This window comes from Toxorhynchites rutilus, chromosome 1, assembly GCF_029784135.1.
Source record: "Toxorhynchites rutilus septentrionalis strain SRP chromosome 1, ASM2978413v1, whole genome shotgun sequence".
Lineage (NCBI taxonomy): Eukaryota > Metazoa > Arthropoda > Insecta > Diptera > Culicidae > Toxorhynchites > Toxorhynchites rutilus.
The window spans coordinates 48,319,038-48,345,562 of NC_073744.1; the positions used below are offsets into that span (position 1 = coordinate 48,319,038).

Consider the following 26,525-nt stretch of genomic DNA (forward strand, 5'->3'; position numbering starts at 1 on the left):
TATTAATCCTCTTCCATCATAACCAAATGATTTTCTCTTGGTAACTCTGAGCTGACCAAAGCATTGCTAGACTGAAACTAGTTCGAATAATTGAGTTACTCTCCTTCCTCGTTCTGTTTACAACTCCTAACAAGAATTTGCTCCATGGGAATGAGTATCTCTATGACGTACGCTTTACGATTCTCGCTCTCTCGTCCGGGAGTTCAATTTTCCTCTCCGAGCGCGTTTACTTCGATGAAACTATGTGAGGAAAAAATGCGCTACAGCAGATAGGACGACATTAATGTTTAATGTTCCACAGAGGATTTCTCAGATGGTGTTTAAATTCATCTACAAGAGACTACAAACAATAATCCCCCTCGAATCACTAATGTTATGAGTTAATGTAAATGCGTTATTGGCCAAGGCTATTACGATATCGAACACGAGGTCTTGCGAGATATATTTTTCCGCCAGTACAAATACAGAACACTCCTTTCGTGCCCGAGTAAACTTGTGGATGGAAAAGACCTTAATTACCTTGAATTAATCAAAGACATAAATTAGCACAAATATGTCAACATGTGTTTTTTGTGTAAGCACGTAAATATTTACTCATTAAATTTTAGGACTGTGGAACTCTACATAATTTGTATGCAGATAGACTATCCACGATTTGTGGGGGGAATACTCATACAACTCAAATGGGCAATGATTATCTGCTATCACAAAGCTGGGAAACGTTTTGACGTTTTGTTTTACTACTGATTCATTAAAAAAAAAGCTTTATTTTGAAATGTTTTCTTATCCTGAGACTGGCTCACCATACCGTAGGCTAACCTCAAAGATATTTTTTATCCATTTTCGGCGAATAATAAATAGAGTGCCGTGTTATGAAACATCAGAACAATAGCAAAAACTACATCACGAACATAAGGTGTTCGTTCGGTTATTCCAGACGACATAGGAATATATTACATCTCATCATCTTTAGGCATGTTAACGACATTCAAAGGATAAATTTATCTTGGGAACATTAAATTGATGTTCATGACTTCCAGTCGGACGTTTATTCGCTCTGATAATAATTGTGTGGTCCTCACAAAACATATATTCCAATGCCGTCAGTTCACTTAAAATCTTCGCATACCGTTTGATGATTAGGTAGGATGTTGATAATCATTTTCTGCGATACCGATTGTTCCAACAGTATTTATTCGACAATCTGGAGATTGAATACCTGAAATTAACCAGATTCAACCAAACAAATCTGCGGACAAAGCAGTATGTACACTCAGGAGATGCAACAAGTTTGAAGGGATATGAAAAAAAACATTGGTCGTTCAATAAATCTACTGCCACATATGTCGGAAGTCCACGATATATGAATAACATATGTCCATACTAATTCATTACATTTATTTGCAACGAAAAACGTAACCACACAGAATTGAATTAATCAAATATGTGATCCGTTTTACCTACAAAAAAAAGGGTCTTAAATTCCATTGAATTTGAAAAGTGTTTCGTGAAATCACTAATTGAATTATTCTTAGAAAAAGTCACAGTAGGGTTGTGTCCGAGACACGACCGCATAGTTGACGTAGGATTCCGTTAGGCTATCTGTTCATTTTGGATATGTTTGAAGAATCACCTCGTTAAACTCTTTGATAATGATTTGGTGGTCCTGAAAAGGGCCGTTTTGTTTGGTTGTTGGGTATTGTTTGTTCACTCCATCAGTTTTTACCGAGTGATGATGACAGAAAGATGGTAAACAGTCGTTGGATGGTGCGTATCAGATAAAAGATACCGAAGTGGAACGAAATATGACGAAAACCACCCTCTGTGATCCTAGACGAGATGCCTCTTGTGTTATGTATGGATGAACTAAAGAAAAAAAAATCACCAGTGTAATATAAGATAATTACCAATACCGAACACAATTATCAATTTTTCTCATCAGTAAAAACATATTACTTTAATATAGAGAAAACATATTTGAAATGGAAAAGGTAATTTTCTTTTATAAGTTTTACTTTCTGAGTGTGCTTATGCTAAATTTTTCACAGTACACTATTGGTCATTGATATGAAATTTCACGAAGCAACAAAGTTCCAAATTTAAATTTTATTTGCTAGAATTAATCATATCACTAACCTTACTTGCAATATAAAAATGCCCCCGACTTGCATATATTTGCAATGCCGTTTTCCCTCGGGCACCTTGGCTTTGATATCTCTGTTAGGGAACACATTTCGGTAGGAACAAAAGTTCCCCCTACTTTCATGTATTTGCAATGCCGATTTCCCCCAGGCAGCTTGGTTTTGATGTCTCTGTTAGGGAATCGCCGCATGTGTCGTCAATTTCGACCAATCAGAAGTGAGTATTTCCGTTAGGGTAGGGGTTGAGATTTTTCAATTGTTCGATAGTTAGTTTCATGACATGTTTTATTTTTTCCAATATAAAATTTGTTATGGAGCACTGAAAACGATTGAAGCAAAAATTTCATCAATCCATCATGAACTGACTGAGCAATAAGCGTTTTAAATTGGACAATTTTCACGATGTGCTCGATTTTCGATTTTCAATTTGTACCCCAATATGTTCCCGAATGTTCTGTGCTCCCGTGGCCGAGTGGTTAGCGTCATAACTAACATGCCGGGTGTTCGGGTTCGATTCCCGTTCTGGTCGGGGGAATTTTTCGTCAAAGAAATTCCCTCCGACTTGCACTGTGATCACGCGTATTCTAGAGCTTGCCACTCAGAATGCATTCAAGGCGTGTTATTTGGCATAGAAATCTCAACTAAGTACTAATAAAAATGACGCAAGTAATACTACGTTGAGACGGCGAAGTTCCTCTAAGAACGTTAGTGCCATTGAAGAAGAGAAGAAGATGTTCCCGAAAGACGTAATCCTACGTCAAAAATATTTGAAAAGAAATGTGAATGTTTAGAATTATTGGAATCTAAAAAACGATTTTGGGCGGGATGAGATTCACCCAAATCTGCTGGTAATAAAATTAATCAATTGCATCCATTTCCCGTCTGCTGTTTATCGGGCGGGAGACGACAGCATAATAAAATCGACACGAGACTGAGTCAGCCACGCACTGCGGTCAGTGCAATAGAGAATTAAAAATACCTCGACGAGTGTCGTTAGATTTCAGTTGATCGTCTCTTGTTACACTTTCCGATCAAGAACTCATCATCCGCTCTATGGGATGGGATTAATCGTTTGTGGCTTGCACTCACGAGAAACCTTGAGTAGTAGAAGTAATGCTCCGAGAGTGCCTTGCAGTGGGGATTCCTCTTTCATATTGCTTTTTTGAGATCTTGGTAGCTCACCGTTCAAAGTATTCTCTCTGTGTACATATGAAGGATAAAAGAGCATCGCCTGCTGGGGGTGATTTAAAAACATCCGACTAGAGGGATATACTTATTCATTGATCGTTGAATGTGATTTTTTACCATCACTGTTCACGTCACTTACACTTCACTTAATCTTTTTGTGTCTATCATCATTGTCTCGGACAGTTGCGTGTAAAAATAAACTCCGTGAAGTGAAAGAGTTCATTCCCTTTTATAAGAGACAGGCAGTTGCATAATTTCGGACGTTTGAACGTTATGTAGGTGAAATTAATACAGTGTTTGAGATAATATTCCATTTGATTAAGCGTATGTTTTAGAATGACAAGTTTGCTATTATATCTCGATGATTCAGTATATCAATGCCAACTTTTAGGACTCATCACATGATTCATTTGCTTGGTGCGTTAGTTTTCTGAATCAAATGCTAGTTCAAAGATGAGGAGGAATACTTGGTTACTCGTGAATAATGTAGTTGTTCAACATATGGGAATGTAAGTTTATTTTCTCTTTCCATGAATTACTCTAGAGATAAAACATGACTATTAGGTTTAATAATCAACATCTCACATACTCTTGTTCTTAGCTCTGTCTTACTCATTTGAATAGTGAGAAGTATTTACTATAGTTCAAGGTTAGAATCATTTTTTAAGAACAATTTCTACAATTTTGATGAATAATAATCTTCTATATCTCAGAACAAACCCGAATTTATCCACCTCACGATCAGTATAATCTGAGCTACTCCCATATGGGAATCTGAAGTTTAATTTTCTTATCCTTCCCATTCTCGTGTAATTTGATATACGAGGCCTGAAGTTTGATTTAATTATTTAAACAGAAAGTGGCCAGCAGCGTCGGTCAGAAGCATATCTACATATAAAACATCTAATGGGTTTCAAGCAATTTGCAAAAAAAAAAACAGAAAGTGATTCAGATTTTCTTTAGACGGATATCTAAATTATGGAACAAAAAAAAAATGAGAAGAATTTAAAACAATACTTTGTGAATGCTTTGCAATGATAGACTCATTTTCCTAATACACCCATACCTCGCTATACGGCCGCTATTTATACGGCATTTCACTACAGCGGCATTCTTGAATTAGGACACGTTTTCGATTTACGGCCTAAAATGTTTCGCTATAACGGCAAAAATTTTTTTTCGATGTCGATATATCTAGATAGGTTCATATTAGAGTGCCAATGAAAATGGCCATCTCGAATTTTTAAACTGAACTTTCTTAAAAATGATGATTCTCTCGAAGGCTACCCTGTGCAAAATATCAGCTCAATCGTACTTCATTTATTTGTGTTAATTTCCATTCATTCGGGACAATCGGAAGAAGATCTTTCGCCATGTTTCGATGGGCCTACGGGAGCTACAATTTCAGTCCTTGATTACATCCTATAGCGCATTTACCGAATCCAAATAAACAAATTTATGTCTTCTGGATACGTCAGGATATCGTTCTAAAAATGCCACCAGGCGGGTAAATTACTGTTTGTTTATTTTTTATTTCCCAAAAAGCAAGAAAAGATTCAAAATGTTAGCAAAACAGCTAAATAAATACGAAATTAAACCTACTCCATTACGCGTGACTAGCTTTCGTCATCTAAAAAACAAGTGAAAAATATACTTGTTTTTCTCCGTGACATGACTGTATCGTGGCATTCATAATAATACCGAGTTCATCAAAGTTGTCACGACGGATGAACTCTTCCGGATTCTACAAACACGGTGGCAGCCGTAATAACGTTGTATACAATTCAATGATTCGGTATTTGAATACCAACTGTTCGGGCTCATCCCATGATTCATTTGTTTGGTGCCTTAGTTTGCTGAATTAAACGCTGGTTCAAAGATGAGGAGGAATACTTGGTTGCTCGAGAATAATGTATTTATTGAGCATATGGGAATTTAATTTTATTTTCTTTTTCTATAAATTACTCTAGAGATAAAACATGACTATTATGTATAATAATGAACATCTCGCATATTCTTTTTCTTAGCTCTGTCTTACTCGTTTGAATAGTGAGAAGTATTCAGTATAGGTCAAGGTTAGAATCATTTAATAAGAACTACATTTCTACATTTCTTTAAATCATAGAACTTATCCACCTCACGATCAGTATAAGCTACTCCCATATGGAATTCTGAATTTCGGACCTTTTATCCTTCCTATTGTTGTGTAATTTGATATACGGGACACAAGGTTTGATTTAATTATTTAAACAGAAACTGTTTAACAGCATCGGTCAAAAACTTAATCAATCTATATATATATATATATATATATATATATATATATATATATATATATATATATATATATATATATATATATATATATATATATATATATATATATATATATATATATATATATATATATTAGAAGATCAATCAATGAATAATTCTGCGATTGGACCCATGAACAGCGCTTAGTAAAAAAAAACGTGGATGTGATAACGAAAAATGAATTTTGGGCGGGACGAAGATTGCCGGGTCAGCTAGTCTATATATATAAAAATGGAGTGATGTCTGTCTGTCTGATTCTTATGGACACGGAAACTACTGAACCGATCGACATGGAAATTGGTATTTAGGGGTTTTTGGGGCCGGGGAAGGTTTCCGTGGCAGTTTGAGACCCCTCCCTCCTCTCTAAGGGGGGGCTGACATAGAAATGAAACACAAATTTCTAAATTTCTCGAGAATTAATCAAGCAAACGAAACGAAATTTGCCGTGTGGAGGTTTTAGGGTGCAATAAATGATTCTATGGTGGTTAGATACCCCTCCCTCCTCTCTTAGGGGGGGGCTGCCATACAAATGAAACACAAATTTTTGCATTACTCGAGAGATAATCAAGCAAATTAAACCAAATTAGGCATATGGAAACGTTTGCCATACAAATGAAGCAAATTTCCATACAAATAAAACAAATATCTGCATTACTCGAGAAATAATCAAGCAAATAAATCCAAATTTGGCGTAACGTAACGGAGAAACCTGTTATTTGCAAGTGGTTGGAAAATCTTGAACAAGAAAGAAAATAATCTGATATTATAATGTTGAGTTTTGGTAGAAGTACTAGGAAATTTATAGTAAACGGTAATTTTAAAGGGTAGATTAGAAGATCAGCCGATGAATAATTCTGCGATTGGACTCATGAACAGCGCTTAGTGAGAAAACGAAAAATAAATTTTGGGCGGGACGAAGATTGCCGGGTCAGCTAATCTTCATATAAAACATCTGATGGATTTCAATGAATGTTCTAAAAGCAGAAAGTGATGCAGATTTTCTTTAGACGGATATCAAAATTATGAAGAAAGAATTTCAAAACAGTATCTTGTGAATGCTTTGCAATGATAGACTCATTTTTTCCTCGTTTGAAACTTATTATCAGTTCAGTTCAATTCTTTGTTTTTAAGGAACATTAAACTTTGCAGTTCATTTGGCTTCTAAATCTATTATCTTTTTTTTAATATTCTTTTATTTAAAACATGCCTTCAAAACAATATCGTTGAAAATATTTATTATGTAAAAAGGAAAAAAAAACAATGGCCTTATTCCTTATAACTATCTTCCGTTATAACTATCGTGCGAATGTTTGAATTACAAAAACCTGCTTCCAATGTTGAAAAAACTTCATGGTTGTCATTCAATACTCAAAATATCAACAAATCAATATTATACATAATCAACCATAATTATCGTTCTTTCTAATGACTGATGACGAATTGTTGTTTCTCTCACGTTGTTACAACGTATTTGGGCCAGTGGCCTCAATTTACATTTTATGGTGTTGCAACTTTCTGTTAGTCTAGTCCTAAAAATGGAAACAAGAAAATGCTATTGCTATTCGGAAGTAGAGTTACTTACCTTTTGCCATGTTTCAATAGGCCTGCGAGAGCTTCATTTTTAGTTTTTAATTACTCCTCATATCGCAGTAACCGAGTCCAAAAAAACAAATTTACGTCCTCTGGGTACGTCAGGATTTCGTCTAAATATGCCACCAAGCGGGTAAATTGCCGTTTGTTTATGTTTTCTTTCCTAAACAAGACAATACAAGATACAAAATGTTAGCAAAACAGCTAAATATATACGAAATCAACTTACTCAATTCCGCGTGACTAGCCTTCACCATCTAAAACACAAGTGACAAATATACCTGTTTTTCTCCGTGACGTCACAGTATCGTGATATTCATAACAACACCGAGTTCGTCAAAGTTGTCATGAAGGATGAACTCTTCCGGATTCGACACACACGGTGGCAGCCGTAATAAGGTTGTATACAATTCACTTCGTTTTCACCGTGAAGTGACGTTCGTGATCAGGCTGAAAAGTTAAAAAGGGAGTATTCGTAATTTATCTAAAATATCAAGTTTCCGTCAGTTCAAAACTGACAGTTCGAAATTATTCGTCTAACATCGTCGTATGGTTCGGGACAACTGCAATTATTAAAAGTTTCTCTTCGAATATCTATATATATATATATTAAAATGGAGTGATGTCTGTCTGTCTGTCTGATTCTTATAGACTCGGAAACTACTGAACCGATCGACATGAAAATTGGTATGTAGGAGTTTTTGGGGCCGGGGAAGGTTTTCGTGATATTTTGAGAACCCTCCCCCCTCTCTAAGGGGGGGCTGCCATACAAATGAAACACAAATTTCTGCATTACTCGAGAATTAATCAAGCAAATGAAACCAAATTTGGCATGTGGAGGTTTTAGGATGCAATAAATGTTTCTATGGTGTTAAGATACTCCTTCCCCCTCTCTTAGAGGGGGCTACCGTACAAATGAAACACAAATTTTTGCATTACCCGAGAATTAATCAAGCAAATTAAACCAAATTAGGCATATGGAAACTTTAGGGTGCAATGAATGTTTCTATGGTGGTTAGATACCCCTCCCCCCTCTCTTAGGGGTGGCTGCCATACAAATAAAACACAAATTTCTGCATTACTCGAGAATTAATCAAGTAAATGGGCGGGACGAAGTTTGCCGGGTTAGCTAGTGTTTTATGAAAACCAAGATGATTGATTTCACCTAATGATGTTCCATTTGTTTTCCCTCTCTTCATCTGCTTCCCTCACACACCACAGATCCACCAGATATCAGCGTAGACAAGTCCTGGATTCACTCAGGAGAAGGATTCGAAGCCCAGCTTGAGTGCATTGTTCATGCCGATCCGCAGCCAACGGTAAGTTATTGTTTCTTTTCCCACGTAATGCTCTACTAGAATAATGATAAAGATAAAGATTTGGTATCCAATAGTTTGAAAAGCCTAAGATAAAAGCATGTTTAACCCATTAACGATCAAGCTGTATTTTTTTTTTTTGACCAAGAAAGAACGCTTAAGAAACCCCAATGTTCAAAAATTATTTTTTTCCAATCTTCCATTTTCCGGGAAAAGACAAACATACTGCGAACTGAAAGTCACCTCAATTAGCAATTATACAGTACTCATAAATGCATTAATTTTACATTCCGAGACGAACAAGCAAAGGAAGATGTAGGTCTCTAAATATAAACCTAAATTAATCCACCTAAGGTGAGATGTGACTTTTCTTATTTCATGTAATTTTAACTTATTACTGGCAGGATTTTTTTTTCAAAACGGAAACATATGCTGTTATTCTTATTGTTGGCCGTGGAGAAATATCTATGCTTTAGAATTATTTCTTCCCAATTATTCATTTCCCGAAAAATCGAACATGCTCCAAACCCTGCAAAAGATCAAAATGATGCGAAAAAAACAATGGCATTGAGGATTGGGTTGCTATTATTCGGTCCGGCGGAAGATTATTCACACCAGCAATCTCATTATAATCGTCGTTACATGTACCGATCACTTCCTCCAGCTCCTACACACACGAAATACTACGGGCCGCCATCACCTAAGGTTATTACAGACAAAAAATCATTCAGATTTCCAAAATTTTCCAGAAAAAAAATTTTCGTTATGGCCAACGTCCGATTTTTCGAACATTAAATTTTTCCGGCTGAATCGAATGAGTTTTACCCCATATCGCAATGTATGTTCTTTTTTCAAAGTAATACTATAGAAAAATTCACATATTTTTATATTTTATTGGGTTTTTCAATTGAAATTGAAAACACCTTCCGAACATGCTTGCTTTAAATCGAAATTATCGCCCAATAAAGTTATACAAAATTGAATGAACTTGATAGCAAGTGGTAGCTAATAAATTGAGCTGTCTTTTGGTACAAAAACATTACTATATGGTTGCTTTTCAAAGACATGAATAATTATCAAAGTTGCTGTTCGACTTTTCGAACGCTTGGCCTAAAATGGGTTAAGTGATCAACCAAAACCATTATCAACCGAAAAATCCAAGCATAGAGCAGTTATCGATGTTATTTTAATGTTCATGCTGCACTAAACACGGATAGCAGTAATGATCAGATTTACAGTTTTTAATCGCCACATGCTCTGCCCACTGCTTTTGTTTTGCTGTGGGTGTGTGGAATTACATATTTCTGTGCCACAACCAGCGCCAGATAGTGAACTCGCTCATAAATAAACAATCGGACATTTATTACTCTCTACTATCGGATGGGAGTAAAGGATCATTTCCGGCGAATCCCAGCGGCCACTGAACTCGTTGTTCCATGCACTTTGGATATGCATACATCATATATGAATAACACTCGCCATTGTCTTTATTTTTTCCCACTTCAATTGTATTGACTTCAATAGTACAACTGGAATGGCGGAGTTGGAGATATTTTTTCTGTTATCAGCCGAAACATGCACAGAAAAAAACACTTTTTTCCTAAATAATACCATAATATGATGATGATGGCTCATTGAGAATCGAGCGCAGTGTTTGGTATGGAAGTCCAAAGGAGTGGTTTATAAAACAAAATAAGGGTAAAAATAGCCCTCAAAAATACTGTTGCGACACCCTCGTGTAGCAATGAGTTAAAACTAGTTCTATTAATATTACTCCGAAGCTTATCGTGAGTAAGCTATGCTGAAATAGATTGAATTAAAATAACTGACAAAAATTGCTTAGGTACAGGTTCTTTGATCGAAAACCCATATTTGTCAGGCATCAATTATCGAAAAGCCAAAGAATTTGAGGTAGTTTTATAATCACACATTTGCTCAAAAAAACTGTTGTTAATAGAAATGCATATAGGTTCACCGGGAACGAATCCCTAAAGTTCCACGAAACATACAAACGTGAGCATGAAAAATCATAAACATAACCTGTAATCTCAAACCGGAATTGTATTTTCAGGAAAATTTGCCATACAAATAAAACACAAAGGGCCTGGCCAGGTAAGGGAGCAAAATGTGTCCTCAATCCAAATCACCAGCAAATATTGTATAGTATATATTTCTGAACCCCTATGTGGTTTAACATAGGATCTATAGTGAAAAACGTACTTTTGCGTTCAGAAGCTTCAATAAAATTTGAAAAAATACTAATGGTACAACATAGAATCTGTGGTGAAAAATGCACCTTTTCGTTTTATTCACGCCATTCTCAATAGCTTTGCGACAAAAATATGAAAAAAAAAAAAAAATACTGAAAGTACATCTTACTAAGGTGTATCGATCAATATTTTCAAACAACTTTTTCATCAAAAAACCAAAGGCTAAAAAAAATAAATATATATATATATATATATATATATATATATATATATATATAGAGAGAGAGAGAGAGAGAGAGAGAGAGAGAGATTTTCGATAAATTTTAAATCACTTCGAAACACAATTTCGGTTCATGATTTTGTCAAACACGTGGAAAAAAGATGTTTCTTTCCCATAGAACAGTTCATCAGTCAATCGTGGTTAATATTCCATTATAGATAATATTCGAAAATTATGAATTAGAGATTCGCAAAACAGTAGCCTCGAATTTAATGTACTGTAGATAATACGTTGACATTGGTCACTCGAGTTGTAATCCTTACGTAAAAAATATCTCCGTTTGAGTACCAGACGTATTTGAAACTGTGTTCACGCATATATTTCCGTGTTTCTCCCACTTGTATTTTGCACCAACTCATCGATCGGTCATTGTGAACGGATTTTTGGCCAAAATGGCACGAATGTGATCGAACAAGCACCGTACTCTCTAGATATGGCCCGTGTGATTTTTTCCAAAACTCAAATTACCGCTTCGTGGGAACCGTTTTGACAGCATTGAAGACATACCGTTCTGAATCATATTTCGGACGCTTAAGGCATATGATGCAGAAAACAGATCTAAACTTTATTCACGGGTATTATTTGGTTGAAATTTTTTAATAAATTAGTTCAATATGCGTTTAAGCTTTCTACTTTAGTGTCTATTTGATTGAAAACATTAAAAAAATCATCGAATAAAATGCTTTTCAAATGAAGCGAATAAAATTCAAACTTCGGACATCAATTCAAATTTCGGACACTTTATTTTGTAATTTTTTGGACGAGAATTACATTACACTTGATTATATTTCATAGTCAACTGCGATACACTTACCAAGCGATCACAGTAAACTATTAACGATGATGAGAACTGATAAAACACGGGAGAAATTTAAATACTTATGAACGGGTAAATTCTACATTCCTGGCAAACGTCGTCCCGCCCAAAATTTGTTTTTTTTTTTGTTATCAATACCTTCAAACATTCACGTTTTCTTGCTATGAGCAAGTTCACGGGTCCAATCGCAGAACTGTTCATTGATTGATCTTCTATTCGATCCCGTTGAATTTACCTTTTACTATAAAATTCCTAGTATTTCTGACAAAACTCAACATTATAATATCAGATTATTTTCAGACACACTTCTCGTTCAAGATTTTTCAACCACTTGCAAGTAACATTTTTCTCCGTTGCTTGAAATAAATGTTTTATACAGAAAATATGATAAAATGAAGACAGCCCTAAATCGGACAATTCCTTTCTCGAGTTTTGCTCTTATCAACTCATTCGGCGATTCTTTTTTTTTTGTATAGATGGAAAAATATATAGGAGTGCGTTTTATCACATTAAAATCCATTTTCAGTTTCGAACAAAGATCAATTTCGCTAGCGCAAACATCAAATGGACTAACAGCACTTATCACTATGTAATTGTAGAACATGTGGGAATTTAATTTTCCGAATCTTCCCTTTCAGAGTTTTCCGAAAATTTTCAATTGTCATGTTTGGTTGGAATATTTTTGGTTGAAATATGTGTAATATTTTTATGGGACCCCCTTTCCATTCCAGAGGAGGGAGGGGTGTCATACCATTATAGAAACATTTCTCATACCCAAAAACCCTCGCATCCCAAATTGTGCTTGATTAGTTCTCGAGTTATGCAGAAGTTTGTGTTTCATTTGTATGGCAGCCCCCCTTAGAGAGGGAGGAGGAGTGTATTCACCATAGAAACGTTTCGTGCCCCGTAAAACCTTCACATGCCAAATTTGGCTCCATTTGCTTGATTAGTTTTCGAGTTATGAAGAAATTTGTGTTTCATTTGTATGACAGCCCACCCTTAGAGAGCGGAAGGAGTGTCTAACCACCATAGAAATATTTATTGCATCTTAAAACCTCCACATGCCAAATTTGGTTTCGTTTGCTTGATTAATTCCCGAGTAATTCAGAAATTTGTGTTTCATTTGTATGGCAGCCCCCCCTTAGAGAGGGGGAGGGGTCTCAAACTATCACGAAAACCTTCCCCGGCCCCAAAAACCCCTACATACCAATTTTCATGTTGATCGGTTCAGTAGTTTCCGAGTCCATAAGAATCAGACAGACAGACAGACAGACAGAAATTAATTTATATATATATATATATATAGATCATCAGTGCATTAAGCATTTCAAGATATCAGAACAAAGTTCAGATTCAGAACGGTAAAAACGAATTCGCTGCGTGAACTGTATGCAACTCCTGAATACAGCCAGCAAAAGGATTCGATGACTGGATTATTCGTTAAAACAGGCTGCAAAAGGGGCCTATTTTGGAGGCGATTATATAAATTTGATGATGATGATGATTTGAAGTACACTCTGTCCAACTTTTATAAGACCAGGTGATGATCTTGCTGCTTTGTGTCATTGTAAACAAACAATGCTTCAATTTATATTCTGGTGTGCAAGTATTGGTGACCACCATACATTGCATGATTTTCATATGTGTGTATGCAAGCGCTGAGCGTAAACGAATGTTTTCGTATTTTTCAACCGTCAAGTTTCTATGAGACCAGTTACATTTTCCGTTGTTGTAGTTGTTTTGATCAATTAATCTTGAAAATGCCGAAGGGAAAAGTGCTTACGGAGAGAGAAGAAAGACAAATCGATGCATTTAACCAAGAAAATGTTGATATCAGAGAAATTATCCGTCGGATTGGACGATCCCATCCAGTAGTGCTCGATTATTTGGCGAATTCTCAAGGATACGGTAAGAAGGAGAGAGCTCCACGTAAATCGACCGGGATAAGCGGGGAATAGTGAGTGCAGCTTAGAATATCTCAAAATCGCTTATGCAAATAAAGCAATATTTCAACTTCTCTACTACTCGGGTGACAATTCGTCATATTTTGGTGAAAAATCCTCACATAAAGAGGGTTTAAAAGGTTAAAGCTGCTCATTTTACACCATCTTACATCGGAAGACGTCTGAGTTTTGCCAAAGCTCACATGAACCAACAGTGGGTCATGGTATGTTGTGACAAAGAATGTTTCCATTTTGCTATATAACATAACGAAAAGTTTTTCAATGTACAGGCTATCTTCACCAACGAAATAAAGTTCGATTTGGATGGCCTTCATGGTCTCAACGGGTAACCCTGAATTTTGGTGGAGGCTCGTGCATGGTTTGGGCGGGATTCTGTGCAACCGAAAAGCTCAAGATAGCTTTCACATCATTCAAGGATTACACACACGTTCTTGAATCTTCTCTCCTACCATTTTTGCGTGGATATCGTCACAAAAAATTGACGTTCCAGCAAACCAATGCTACTATTCATACCAGCAAGTAAACTAAGCGATGGATTAAGGATTAAAAACTTATTTTTTTGGACTGGCCGGCTCGCTCTCCAGACTTGAATCCTGTTCAAAGTCTTAGGGGCGATCCTTGTACGCAGAAACTACACTGAGGGAAAACGGTACACCACGATTGAAGAGCTCAAGGTCACAATTTCCGAAAAATGGAAAAATATCGAGAAATTCGTTTCAGCAGAATTTGATAAACAGTATTCCAACACGAATGTTCAAGGTTATTAGTCGAAATGGCAAGGTTGCCAATTATTGACACTTAAATCAGCCGATCATTTTGAATTTTTCACAACTCTTTTGAACGAAATTGACGTTAAATATACTTTATTCTAAGCATTTTACAATGTATGAATGTATCTTGTTGAAATTATAAATGTTTGTGTTGCAACGAAATAGAATCAGGGTGGTCTTATAGAAGTTGGACAGCGTGTATATGTTTGACAGAATGTGCCTACCGACCCATTTCAGCGTGACGTGATAACGTTTTGAGTAACTAAAAACACGTTTTTTCACATTTGAAAGAAATCGATGTCAAAATAGTCATCGATGTTTCCAGTCAGATACTTTTGTGATGTAACAACACTTGATTTTTTTTGCGGTTTCCGACTCTTACGCATCTAAGTTGTATTTCCAGTTGTAAATCTTAAACTACAAATGAATGTTGTTCTATGATTCATCAACAGTAGATGAACGCAAATTCCAGTATATTTGGGTTTTCGGGAAAACTTGCAAGAACCTTACAAATATCGGCATGCATTATGTGACGTGACAACGCGCTCTGTGCGAAAACGTAGAAGGGTCTGAGCCTAGGGGCACGGACGGAAGTTTTACGTAGGACTGTGAAGGCTCAGAACACTTGGTTATTTTAAATGTAATTCTTTTCATTGTTCAGAAATCTATTAGTTTAACTCTTTTGAAACTGTAAATAGTAGCCTTGAAAAGGGCCGTTTGTTGTATGTACTCATAACCTTCAAACGGTTTGTAACGAACAAAACAAGGAAAGGCAATAAGCTTCTGGCAGGAAGTTCAACTGTCTAACTGAAAACGTTTAATGAATATCAGTGAGACACATAACAGGGTGGAATGGTAGATGACGTATATGTGAATCGTTAAACAAAAAAATATATCGTCATTGATTAAATTAAATATGAAATTTATGGCGAAGAAACGAAAAAACAAACTGAAAATAATCACGATTTCGTGATATTTTGAGGTAAAATACACATAAAATCATGAAGTTACTTTATTTTTAATGGATAGCTATGGTGTTGTGATTTCTTTCCATTTTCTTATTCTTATTATTAGGCATCGGGAGCAGTAGCTTTTTCGGTGAAATCATGTTCGTTTACAGACTATCACAATCAAGTCGAATTGGTTCTTCTGCTCAATCTATCATAGAAGGAATTGAGTCATTAAGAAATATGAATATGAGTCATGAAGAATATTAATATTTCATTTCGTTTCATTTTTGTGATGCGATGTAATGCCGATCTCAATAAGTCTTCGCATGATAATCGCTGCCTCCTCCTAACTAATGAACGATCACTGTATGGGTGACACTTTCATAGTTGCTTTGCTGAAATCTTGCATGAAGTTTGAGTGATGCATGAAATCTTGCACCTGATTACTTTAACATCTTGCTAATTTGTTAGATAGAACGAATTATTGCACGCAGTTTTGTGTTACATACAACATTCATGGGAACGAAGTTGGAAGAAAGAATGCATGATACATGATTTACCTTCGCATCCGCTCGCGAAACATACCTCTTTTATTTGTTAAATTGCTCACTTGTTTTTTTTTATTTCCACTGTTGATGTCTCAGGCGAAAAAAAATCTGGGTAAATTTGCCGTCTAACAGTATATATGACAACATATATCGTGAGAACGATTCTGCGTAATATGCATTTGAAAACTCTTAATAAACGTTACATTTTTCGTAGAGTGACACCCCTATATAGAAATCAAAGACGTAGTCCTACGTCAAAATAGGATTCACAAGCGTTGTCACGTCACAAAATAACAAAAAAAAAACCGTATTGTAGAAAGTTTCAACCGATCAATAATTATTCACATTCTAAAATTTGTTTTTTGATGCATAACCTCATGGGTCTATCAATTCACAAATATGGCCAGCCCAACTGATTGGTGATTTTTTAGCGAAAAACGAGGTCTGCTCAATATGTCTTTAAATAGTGACGTGTGTGATGAAATCAAACAACGGAAGATTTACACCACCTAGACGGGCAATTCAATTCGGCATTTCACAAGTTTTCCATTTATGCTAAACTTCCTGGATGCGCCATTTGCCGGATCCACTTTACGAGGCGCTACTGCAAGGATAATCGTAAATGTGAACAAGTTCACTCGAGAGAAACTAGACATGAAGTGTAATTAAAATTCATAATAGAGCCAGATCGGTGGGCTTGGACTCTGCCGTTGCCGTGGTGGCTGCGAGTGAATTTTGCACAGGGTTGGCTGCCTGTCTGGACACGTGGTAAAAAAGATCTTCGCTGAAGGACACTCGAAGCCCGGGGGCAGGATTGGGCGAACCAGTCTCCTGCGAACGTGAACAGGTAAAGCTTCTTCCTATCTCTTGCCGTCCGGATTGATGTGTTGCGTGATACTAATCGCTGGATGATTCTCTTTCCGAGCATCCAGCAGCAAGTACCTTACCATTGTGCAGAATGGCAAACTGGCCTCGTGGAAACATACAAGGGATATGGATGATTATTTGTGAAAAGTTTACACAGCTTCAATTCAATATGCCCTGAATGTTGTAACTATTTAGGAATTCAGTTTCCATTGCATCTTTAGTGACAGTATATCAACTATTCAAATTGGTCTGAGTGTCACAGAAGTAATTTAACGAGAAATTACACATGATCAACACGCGTGTAAACTTTTTATTCGATTAAGGTGTTAATATACAATTATGAGTTAAGAATGAATAATTCATTCTCCGTTGTAAATTAAACCCACCCAAGGATGCAACCTCTCTCTAGTATATTCAGTTTCTCAACCACTTCATATCAACAAATTAATTCAAGCTTCATCGAAAACCCCGTAGGCGTGAGCTCGCCGGTGCTTAACATGCTCAATATGCAACCACAACTGATAAAAAACGAGATATTGGATTTGAAGGGAACTATGCACATGCTGTACGAGCAAGTGAATCAATTCTCCGATTAGGTTGTAAACATGGGAGCATGGATAAGGGATGAATAATTCATTGTGCGTTGCAGAGAGCGCATTGGTGCAGCTTCCTCTGCGAAATGCTTCAAAGGTCTAGAATCGTTCGTCACTGCCGCAAATCAATTTACGGTTTATTTCCGTTCCCAAAAAATTCGCACACCATTGCCTTTGGAAAATGTCTGCATTCAGGTATGAATCGGTCATAACTTTGACGCGTCATGCGTCCGCTTGGAAATATTGTATTTTCCAACAATCACCCACAAAGATGACAAAAACCGAACTGACAAACTGTGCAGTACGCAAGGCACTCACGCAAGCTTCGAATTTGAACCTGTAACAATATCGATTATGAGCCACTGCACCATAATAATCCTATCGAACCGAAACACGGCCCAAAACGGGGTGCACATTTTCCCACAGTCCACAGAGTTTCACGCGTCGGTTGGTATCCTTCACGACGGCGCACGATAAGGATATGGTTTATTTTCGCATCCACTTCCGAAGTTTGTCATCGCATAGTGGAATATTTTACGTCCTCCTCGCTCCTCGAACTCGAACTCGTCGTTTCTCGTAGTGATGATAGGGATGATGATGATGATTTGTCGTTCAATTAGGCGCCAGCGCGTGAAATATCTGCAATATCTACATGCCGCCAATCACGAAGACGATTTCGTTCGACAGGGGACTGATTTGGATGCACCCCTGCTGCTTGTATTTTTGGGTCAGGTTGAGAGGCACGATATGTGGATTCACCGATATGGAAAGCTGACGACAACGTATCCGGATGTCGTTCCGTTCCGGTCGAGGTGATGATAGTGAAACTCCTAGGAACTTTATCCTCGTTCGATGACTTTGGAGAATTTTGAACGCAGGGTGAGTACAAAATTATGCGTTTCTCATTCTGATGTAGGGTAATGACGCTTTTATCATCAGTCTATGAAACTCGCTCCAATTGGTGCGTTGTTAGCTGCATCGAGGTGGCGTGAGCTTCGCGTCTTCCACATATTCAGGATATATTTTCAGAAAATTCATTTCAGAAATTTTAAATGAGATTATAAATCTCACAACAAAATCCTCAATCATATTCAATTCATCAGTTGATCTTTCAACCATTTAAAAAAAAAAAACAGCCAAACAAATTGACTGGTTGACTGAAGTTTCACATCATGACTCTAACCGAAAAAATATCCGAGAAAATACTAATCATATTATAGTCAATCATCTGATTATCTCCACATATCCAATACTAAAGGGTGTGTCACATCAAATTGCATCACGGAAAAAACGCTGTAGAAATTTTATTTTTAGGAATTATATCTTCAGCTTTCGCTTATAATCAGATAAGAGTGTATAGATCTCGTTGGCCATGCTTCACTGTCAATTTTTCGTAAATTTGGAAAAATGTCGTCGAACGAAAAAGAGCGTCGTGAATTAATCCTGTGCACTCATTTCGAGAATCCGGAGTTGTCACATCGGGACATCGGTAAGATGCTGGGAATCGTCCAATCCACGGTCAGCAGAGTACTAAAACGATACTTCGAGAACCTAACCATCGACCGGAAGGTGAAGAACGGAAAAAATGGATGCTCCGTCAGTGAAAAAGATCCCAAGCGCGTAGTTAAGCAGTTTAGACGTGATCCGAGAAGTTCGGTCCGGGATGTCGCCAAAAAGCTGAATTTGTCAAGTTCATTCATCCAGCGGACCAAGCAGCGGGAGGGCCTGCGTACATACAAGGTTCAGAAGGCTCCTAACCGCGACGAAAGGCAAAACATGATGGGGAAGACGCGAGCCCGGAAGCTGTACACCGAAATGCTGACGAAGCCGCATTGCCTGGTAATGGACGACGAAACCTACGTCAAAGCGGACTTTCGTCAGCTGCCGGGCCTGTTGTTCTTCTCCGCAGAGGACAAATTCAGCGTTCCGGAGGAGATTCACAAGCAGAAACTATCCAAGTTTTCCAAAAAGTACATGGTGTGGCAAGCGATCTGCTCTTGCGGAAAGCGGAGCGCCCCCTTCGTGATGACCGGCACGGTAAACGGGCAGGTTTACCTAAAGGAGTGCCTACAGAAGCGCTTACTACCACTATTGAAGCAGCACGAGGGCCCGACCATCTTCTGGCCGGATCTCGCTTCGTGCCACTATTCAAAGGACGTGTTGGAGTGGTACGAAGCCAACGGGGTCACCTTCGTGCCGAAGGAAATGAACCCGCCCAACGCGCCGGAGCTTCGCCCAATAGAGAAATATTGGGCGATTATGAAGCAGGCCCTCCGGAAGAACCCAAAAGTTGTCAAATCGGAGGCGGACTTCAAGAGAAAATGGATTTCTGTTCAAAAAAAAACTACAACCTGACGTTGTACAGAAACTTATGGACGGGGTAAAGAGGAAGGTGCGAGCATACGGGCTTGGGCTCGAAGTATGAATAAAAAGAAAATGCCAAAAGTTGTTTAATAGTTTTAATTTTACTGTCTAAAATTTTCAAAAGGATCGGTCTACTGGGCGAATTTCTACACCTTTTTTTCCGTGATGCAATTTGATGTGACACACCCTTTAAACACTTATTTTGAAAAGGAAAAAGTAACTGTAAATACTTCCAGATGAAGTAATGTTTCTGTTGAAGAAAACAATTGTTGACTTAGGAAATGATGACGATGATTCTGATGACAGTTATGAAGAAGAAGAAGAAGAAGAAGAAGAAGAAGAAAATGATGATTGTTTTAATTTGTTATCTAAAAAAAATCATTTATATTTATAGCTGAATGTTATTGATTTTGGGGGTCGTCCATAAACTACGTGATCTTTTTTTAATAGAGAGGACGCCCAGTGTAGTTGCTTGTGACCAAAGATCATAAAACTATAATAAAAAAAAGTATGCAAAAAGTACTCCGGACGGAGAGCGTTACAAAATCCGAAAAAAATTGAATCACGTGCTTCATGGACAGCCCCAAATAAAAAAAAATGGATGCCAGATTCGTGTTCAACATCCCGAAATTATGTAAAAACCATGTTCTTTTTGCATTTAACGAAACTTTTGTTTGCTTGGCCAGCCTTTGTATGGAGTCGTCCCACTGCACAACGGTCCAGGAGATGTATTTAAGGTGAAGGTAAAAGCTAGCCACAAATGGCTGCCACAATGGCGCTCATTTCTTTCATCTCCCTCTCTCATCCCTCGCCCGAAAATCAATAATTTTGCGAAACAGTGTGAAGAAAATGATCGTTTTCGCACACTTCCCGTCAAGTACTATCAACCAAACTCTAATCGATCACTCACAAGATATTAAATTTTCATCTGCTGTCGCAATGTATAGTGAAAAACGTCGGAAAACTCGAGCTAGTGCTCTGAAAGTTAATTTTCCATTTTTCAATTTTCGGCAATGGTTTTGTTTGTATTGGTGAAAGCATCGTTTTTTTTTCGACACTGATGCCAGACAACATCATCGAAACAGCTATAAAAACCACTCAATAAAATTATATTCCTGTTTCATAGCGTTTCATATCATGAAAATCAATAGAATAAAATTGTGTTGATATCAATACAATCATTGTTTTTACGTTTAATGGGTCTATAATGTAAGTTTTAGCAACTTTAACATTGGGTTAAAAAATTGTATTGCAGAGCTCGGAACACTGCCACGGCTGCCTATGCTTTCAAAAACAGTAAACGGAAAAGTATTACATTCAATCAAAATGCCTCGGCCAACGAAAAGAAGGGTTAAGGCTCTCCAATGTGAATATGTGAAAACAATACGATCAACGAAGGAAAATATTAAGGAATTATCAACATGGAGTTACTGTGCGGAAGAACTTGTTAATACCAAAAAAGCCCCAATTCGCATGTGTTATAAATTTGCTCATGTTACGCTCGCGTATAATCAGAATTTTACTTCATATGCAAATGCACCTTCTATATATATTTATATTTGCAATTTTTCATCGGAACATATCGTTCATACATTTTACTTTAGTATTGAATTGTTATTTTTTTTTTCAAATGTATTCAAAGACTCGTGTCAATGAAGCGCCACACAGTCTGATAAGTGAATTGATCTATTTACGTGTGCTTTGCTCTTCTCTCACAAACACTATTACCCCATTTTTACACGTGGATTTACCTATACTACTACAATGGCTAGCTTCCACCTTTACCTTAAGTGGAAATTAGCATTCAGAATTCGACAGTTGTTTTCTAGACAAAAACTGTCTTCGACAAAGTTGATATGATAGAGCGCTTATTTTTATGATATCAAAAGTAGGATGAAATAAAAAAAAATAACTTTCTTTTTTTTTTATCTGTATTATAGTGACTTTCAACTCATTTGGCTGGTTCGTCACTTTTACTTCCATTTTTGGAAGAATGTCGGGAGTGAGAATTGAACTCGTGACCTTTAGCGTGAGAGGCATGGATGTTACCACTACGCCAGATCGCCTCCACAAAAAATAACTTTCTTATCCTTATAGATAGAGGTAAACATTTTTCTACAATGTTATAGTACCATTTATTTGAGACATATTTGTAAAACAAAGTATTTTTCTATCTCTTGAAATAAGCGATATGTCAGCAATTCCAAATGAAATCGTCCTAAAAATGCATAAAAATGCAGAAACTTGTATTTTTGATTACAACGAAAGTGTGTATTCCGTTTGGGTTGGAGGAAATATGAAAATTCAAAAAATGGGCCCAAGATGGTGAAATTACTTTTGACGAACTTTGAGTTTTTGTATTTTTAATCATTTTTAATCACAAATTATGAATCCTGATGTTATTTAAAACAAAAAAGGTTATTATCAATTTCCTTCTAAATGCAACCATTTTCGAGATATTTAAAAAAATATTTCTAATTTATTGTCTTTTTTATAGTAATATTTAATATGTTTGTCTTGTTATACCGTCATGTTTATGAAATTTTATGAATTTGCTTATAATTTTCAACAACCAATAAAAAAATTCCCAATACATCATTATGGTTCATTTTTTGACTTAAGTGTAACTTTCGAAAAGGTAGTATCGAGTTTAGTAAGAGAAATCTTTGATAATTTATATTTCCAAAAATATGAGTCGTACCGGAATAGTGTGTTAGAAAGAGTTATAGAGTATTGTAAGCTTAAATTGAAAAAAATATACACTGAGAAGAAAAATTAGTACTCTTTTTTTTGTTTACAAAATATAATTTTAATTTGAGAAATAAAAAAATATGTATTTTTAATATTTTTTTCAATTTTTTCATACAAAATAGAAGTCATGTAGAAAATTTAAAAAATGAGCCCAAGATGGTAAAACTATTTTTGACGAAATTTGTGAAACATCCAATTTTTAGGAATTTTCGAAACTTCGAATATTTGTATGTTAGCAATCATTTTTAGCCACAAATTATGAATTCTGATGTGATTTAAAACAAAAAGGTTACTATCAATCTCCTTCTAAATGTAGCCATTCTTGAGATATTTAAAAAAAATATTTGTAATTTATTGTCTTTTTAACAGTAAATAGGCCCTTTAAATATGTTTGTCGTGTTATACCATCATGTTCATGAGATTTTATGAATTCGCTTATAATCTCCAACAACTTTTCCAAATACATCGCTATGCTAAAGAAATATGTTTAGGACTTACGTTACGAAACATTCGGAGACATGTGGGTTAATACAAAACGTAGCGAAACTAAAAATCTTTTTTATCTTAATACAAACTTCAATCAATCAAAAAACTTGTTGGAAATTATAAGAAAATTCATAAAATTTCATGAACATGACGGTATAACACGACAAACATATTAAAAGAGATTATTTACTATAAAAAAGATTATAAATTAGAAATATTTTTTTAAATATCTCGAGATTGGTTGCATTTAGAAGGAGATTGATAAAAACTGTTCAGTCGCAAGCGCACTGAAGGGAGAACCGATGCATGAGATGCGATCCCCCGAAGCCACACCATCAAGCGCAATCCTCTGCACTCCCGCAAACAGGATTGAACATGCTCCGCCAACGAATGGGAGGATAGTTTTGTGCTATACAAGGACAGCAAACAGTTCGAGTTAAGACAGCAGAGCGTCAACAGCAACAGCGAATTGAAGCAGAACACAAAACGAAATTTAAGTGGTTCAACTTTGTATAATGTCATGTATAGTATAGTTAAGATAAATACAATGTACATAGTTTAAGCTTAAGTGTATGTAGTGTTTTTTCTCCGAAGCAACGAGTCCCTTAGTCCGCCACAGTGAAGTGAAGTCAAGTTTCCATGCGAATGGAAATTCCCGCTGCATCACTGCAATGAAGGCAGTTTGCATCGCGCCCACGGGGGGAATTTGGTTTCTCTCGCTGGGCAAGCTGCGTTGAGGCAGCTTTGAAATCGCGCAGCGGGATTAAACCAGCAGTTTACAGTCCACTGCATTTAAGACGCTACAATAACCTTTTTTGTTTTAAATCACATCAGAATTCATAATTTGTGGCTAAGAATGATTGCTAACATACAAAAATTCGAAGTTTCGAAAACTCCTAAGAATTCGATGTTTCACAAATTTCAAAAATAGTTTTACCATCTTGGGCCCATTTTTTAAATTTTCTACATGACTTCTATTTTATATGAAAAAATTGAAAAAAATATTAAAAAATACATATTTTTTTATATCGCAAATTAAAATTTTATTTTGTAAATAAAAAAAGAGTACTAATTTTTCTTCCCAGTGTATATATTTTTTTCAAATTGAGCCAACAATACTCTATAACTCTTTCTAACACACTATTTTGGTACGACTCATAGTTTTTGAGATATAAATTATCAAAGATTTCTCTTACTCAAATCGATACGCCCTTTTCAAAAGTTACGCTTGAGTCAAAAAATTCCCAATTGCTGTGGAAAACTCATATTTCCTCTGACCCAAACGGAATACACACTTTCATTCGAATCAAAAATACTCATGTTTTGTCATTTGTAGTCATTTGATTTCATTTGGAATTGCTGATGTAGCTTTTTTCTAAGTTATGTTAGGGTCACCACGAAAAAAAACTGTTTTTTTTTTTGCTCTAACATTTATATTTCAAGTTCTACATACGAACTGTCTTCGGAAGAGTTTTAGAGCGGTTTAGAGAGTTTGTTGTCGGCATTTGAAAGAGAATATTTCACTCTACATGATGTGTGACCTACAACACTATGTTATTTTTTGTGTTCGGGTAAATTAATAGCGAATTCGTTTTTAAAACTGAGTCAGTGCCAAACTGACTCTGTAATAAAAATAACGTTTTCAGTTTCACGAATGGGGCGGTTTGTTGATATGCGTTATAGAGTCTGATTTGTTTATATTTGCGACGATAATTGTACAGTGTCGACGTCTGGTGGTGATATTAGTGCTTGGGAGGTAAATTATTCTCAATCAGATCATAAGAGCCAAGTGCAGTGTAAAAATATAAAAGTTTGAATGAAAATTTTTACTTCATATTGTTTGATTACCTAACACATGTAGTTCTGACACTCACCTAACCATTTGTTGATGCATTTCCTGTTTATTCCACAAATAATTACTATTGTAATATAAAATCATCATTAGATACAGTTTTCGCTCAATATGTTTCGCGATATCGGAAAAAACTTCTTATTGCATCACATAAAATAAATATTCGATACGTTAAAGTAAATTTTCATTCATAATTTAGATTTTGAAAGCAGGTTTATTCCACCTGAATATCCATCATAATATTATATACTCTTCAAAATCAGAATCCGAATTGGATTATGATTCCAATACAAAAGCAAAAGCAGCAGGTTTTCCATTTTCATAGTCTTTATTTTTAGATTTTCCAAAACAATACTCGGAACTTGACAGTTCAGTATAGTTGTATTGGTGAACCCGAGTGCCAACCCGTGAAACATCTCAGAGCGAAACTAACAACTTTCGGGGCGAACTAGTGCGACACTGAGTGCGAAACTGAGTGAATAAAAAAACGTTTTGACAGCAGTTAGCGCGGCACTGGGGTTGAAACTGAACAAAAATTAATTGGCTATAAAATTGAAATCATGAGTTTTTGGGTAAAAAACACTAATAACTTTGAGTAAGATTAAGATATTGACAAGTTCTGCATCGCAAAATGTTGATATTGATAAGCTCTAAAAGTCGTAAGAAAACAGTTTTGATGTAGAATTTGAAATATAAAAGTTAAAGCAAAAAAAAACTCGTCTTTCATGGTCACTCTAATGCAACTAAGAAACAAAAAGCGCTAAATCGATTAAATTAAAAGATAGGAAAAAAACTTTGTTCTACAATGTTGTGTAATAACTGGAGCTATAACATTGTCGAACTATGGTTAGGGTGTCAATGAAAATGGTCATCTCGAGTTTCAAAAAGTTACCCCTTAAAAAATGTTCACCAAAAATATCAACTCAATCGAACTTTATGGAGAGTGGTCCTATGCAAAATATCAACTCAATCGGACTTTATGGAGAGTGGCGCAAAGCGGTCAAAGTTTGAGTTTTGACGTAGGACTACGTCTTTCATTTCTATACCGGGGTGTAAAATCAATGTTTCGAAAACGAATGCGTTACGCCGGAGACCGAGATTTTGAGCGTTAATAGCTCCTAAACAGCTGAACGAAATGGTATGATAAACACTTCATTCGAAAGATAAAATGTCTACGCGTTATATACTTGTTGCTTTTTGGTTCAAAAACTTGTTTCAATAACCTTCAAATTGCTTTCAAAACAGTCTATTGAAATCACCAATCAGTATATAAGCGAGCGCCGCTCGGAAATCCACTCAGTTATAATTGAACAGCGATTGAGGTACCATCGTAGGAATGAATGGATGTTTCCCTAACACAGACATCTAAACCATGGAGCCTGGGGAAATCGGCATTGCAAAATGGATACAATCAGCGGGTACTTTTGTACTCGTTTTCGTTTTTGCAAATCGGAATGTTTCCCTAACACAGACTTCAGAACCATGGAGCCTGCGGAAATCGGGTACGGGTACTTCTGTACTC

At 36.2% G+C, this 26,525-nt stretch overlaps 1 protein-coding gene across 1 annotated transcript in view; it reads left to right on the forward strand.

The window, feature by feature from the left end:
* Positions 1 to 26,525, forward strand: part of LOC129762532 (neurotrimin) — a 946,497-nt gene that overhangs the window by 857,906 nt on the left and 62,066 nt on the right. The window contains exon 7 of the mRNA XM_055760922.1: positions 8,457 to 8,554. Within this exon, the coding sequence (XP_055616897.1) occupies positions 8,457 to 8,554 (98 nt within the window). The remainder of the gene's footprint in view (positions 1 to 8,456; positions 8,555 to 26,525) is intronic.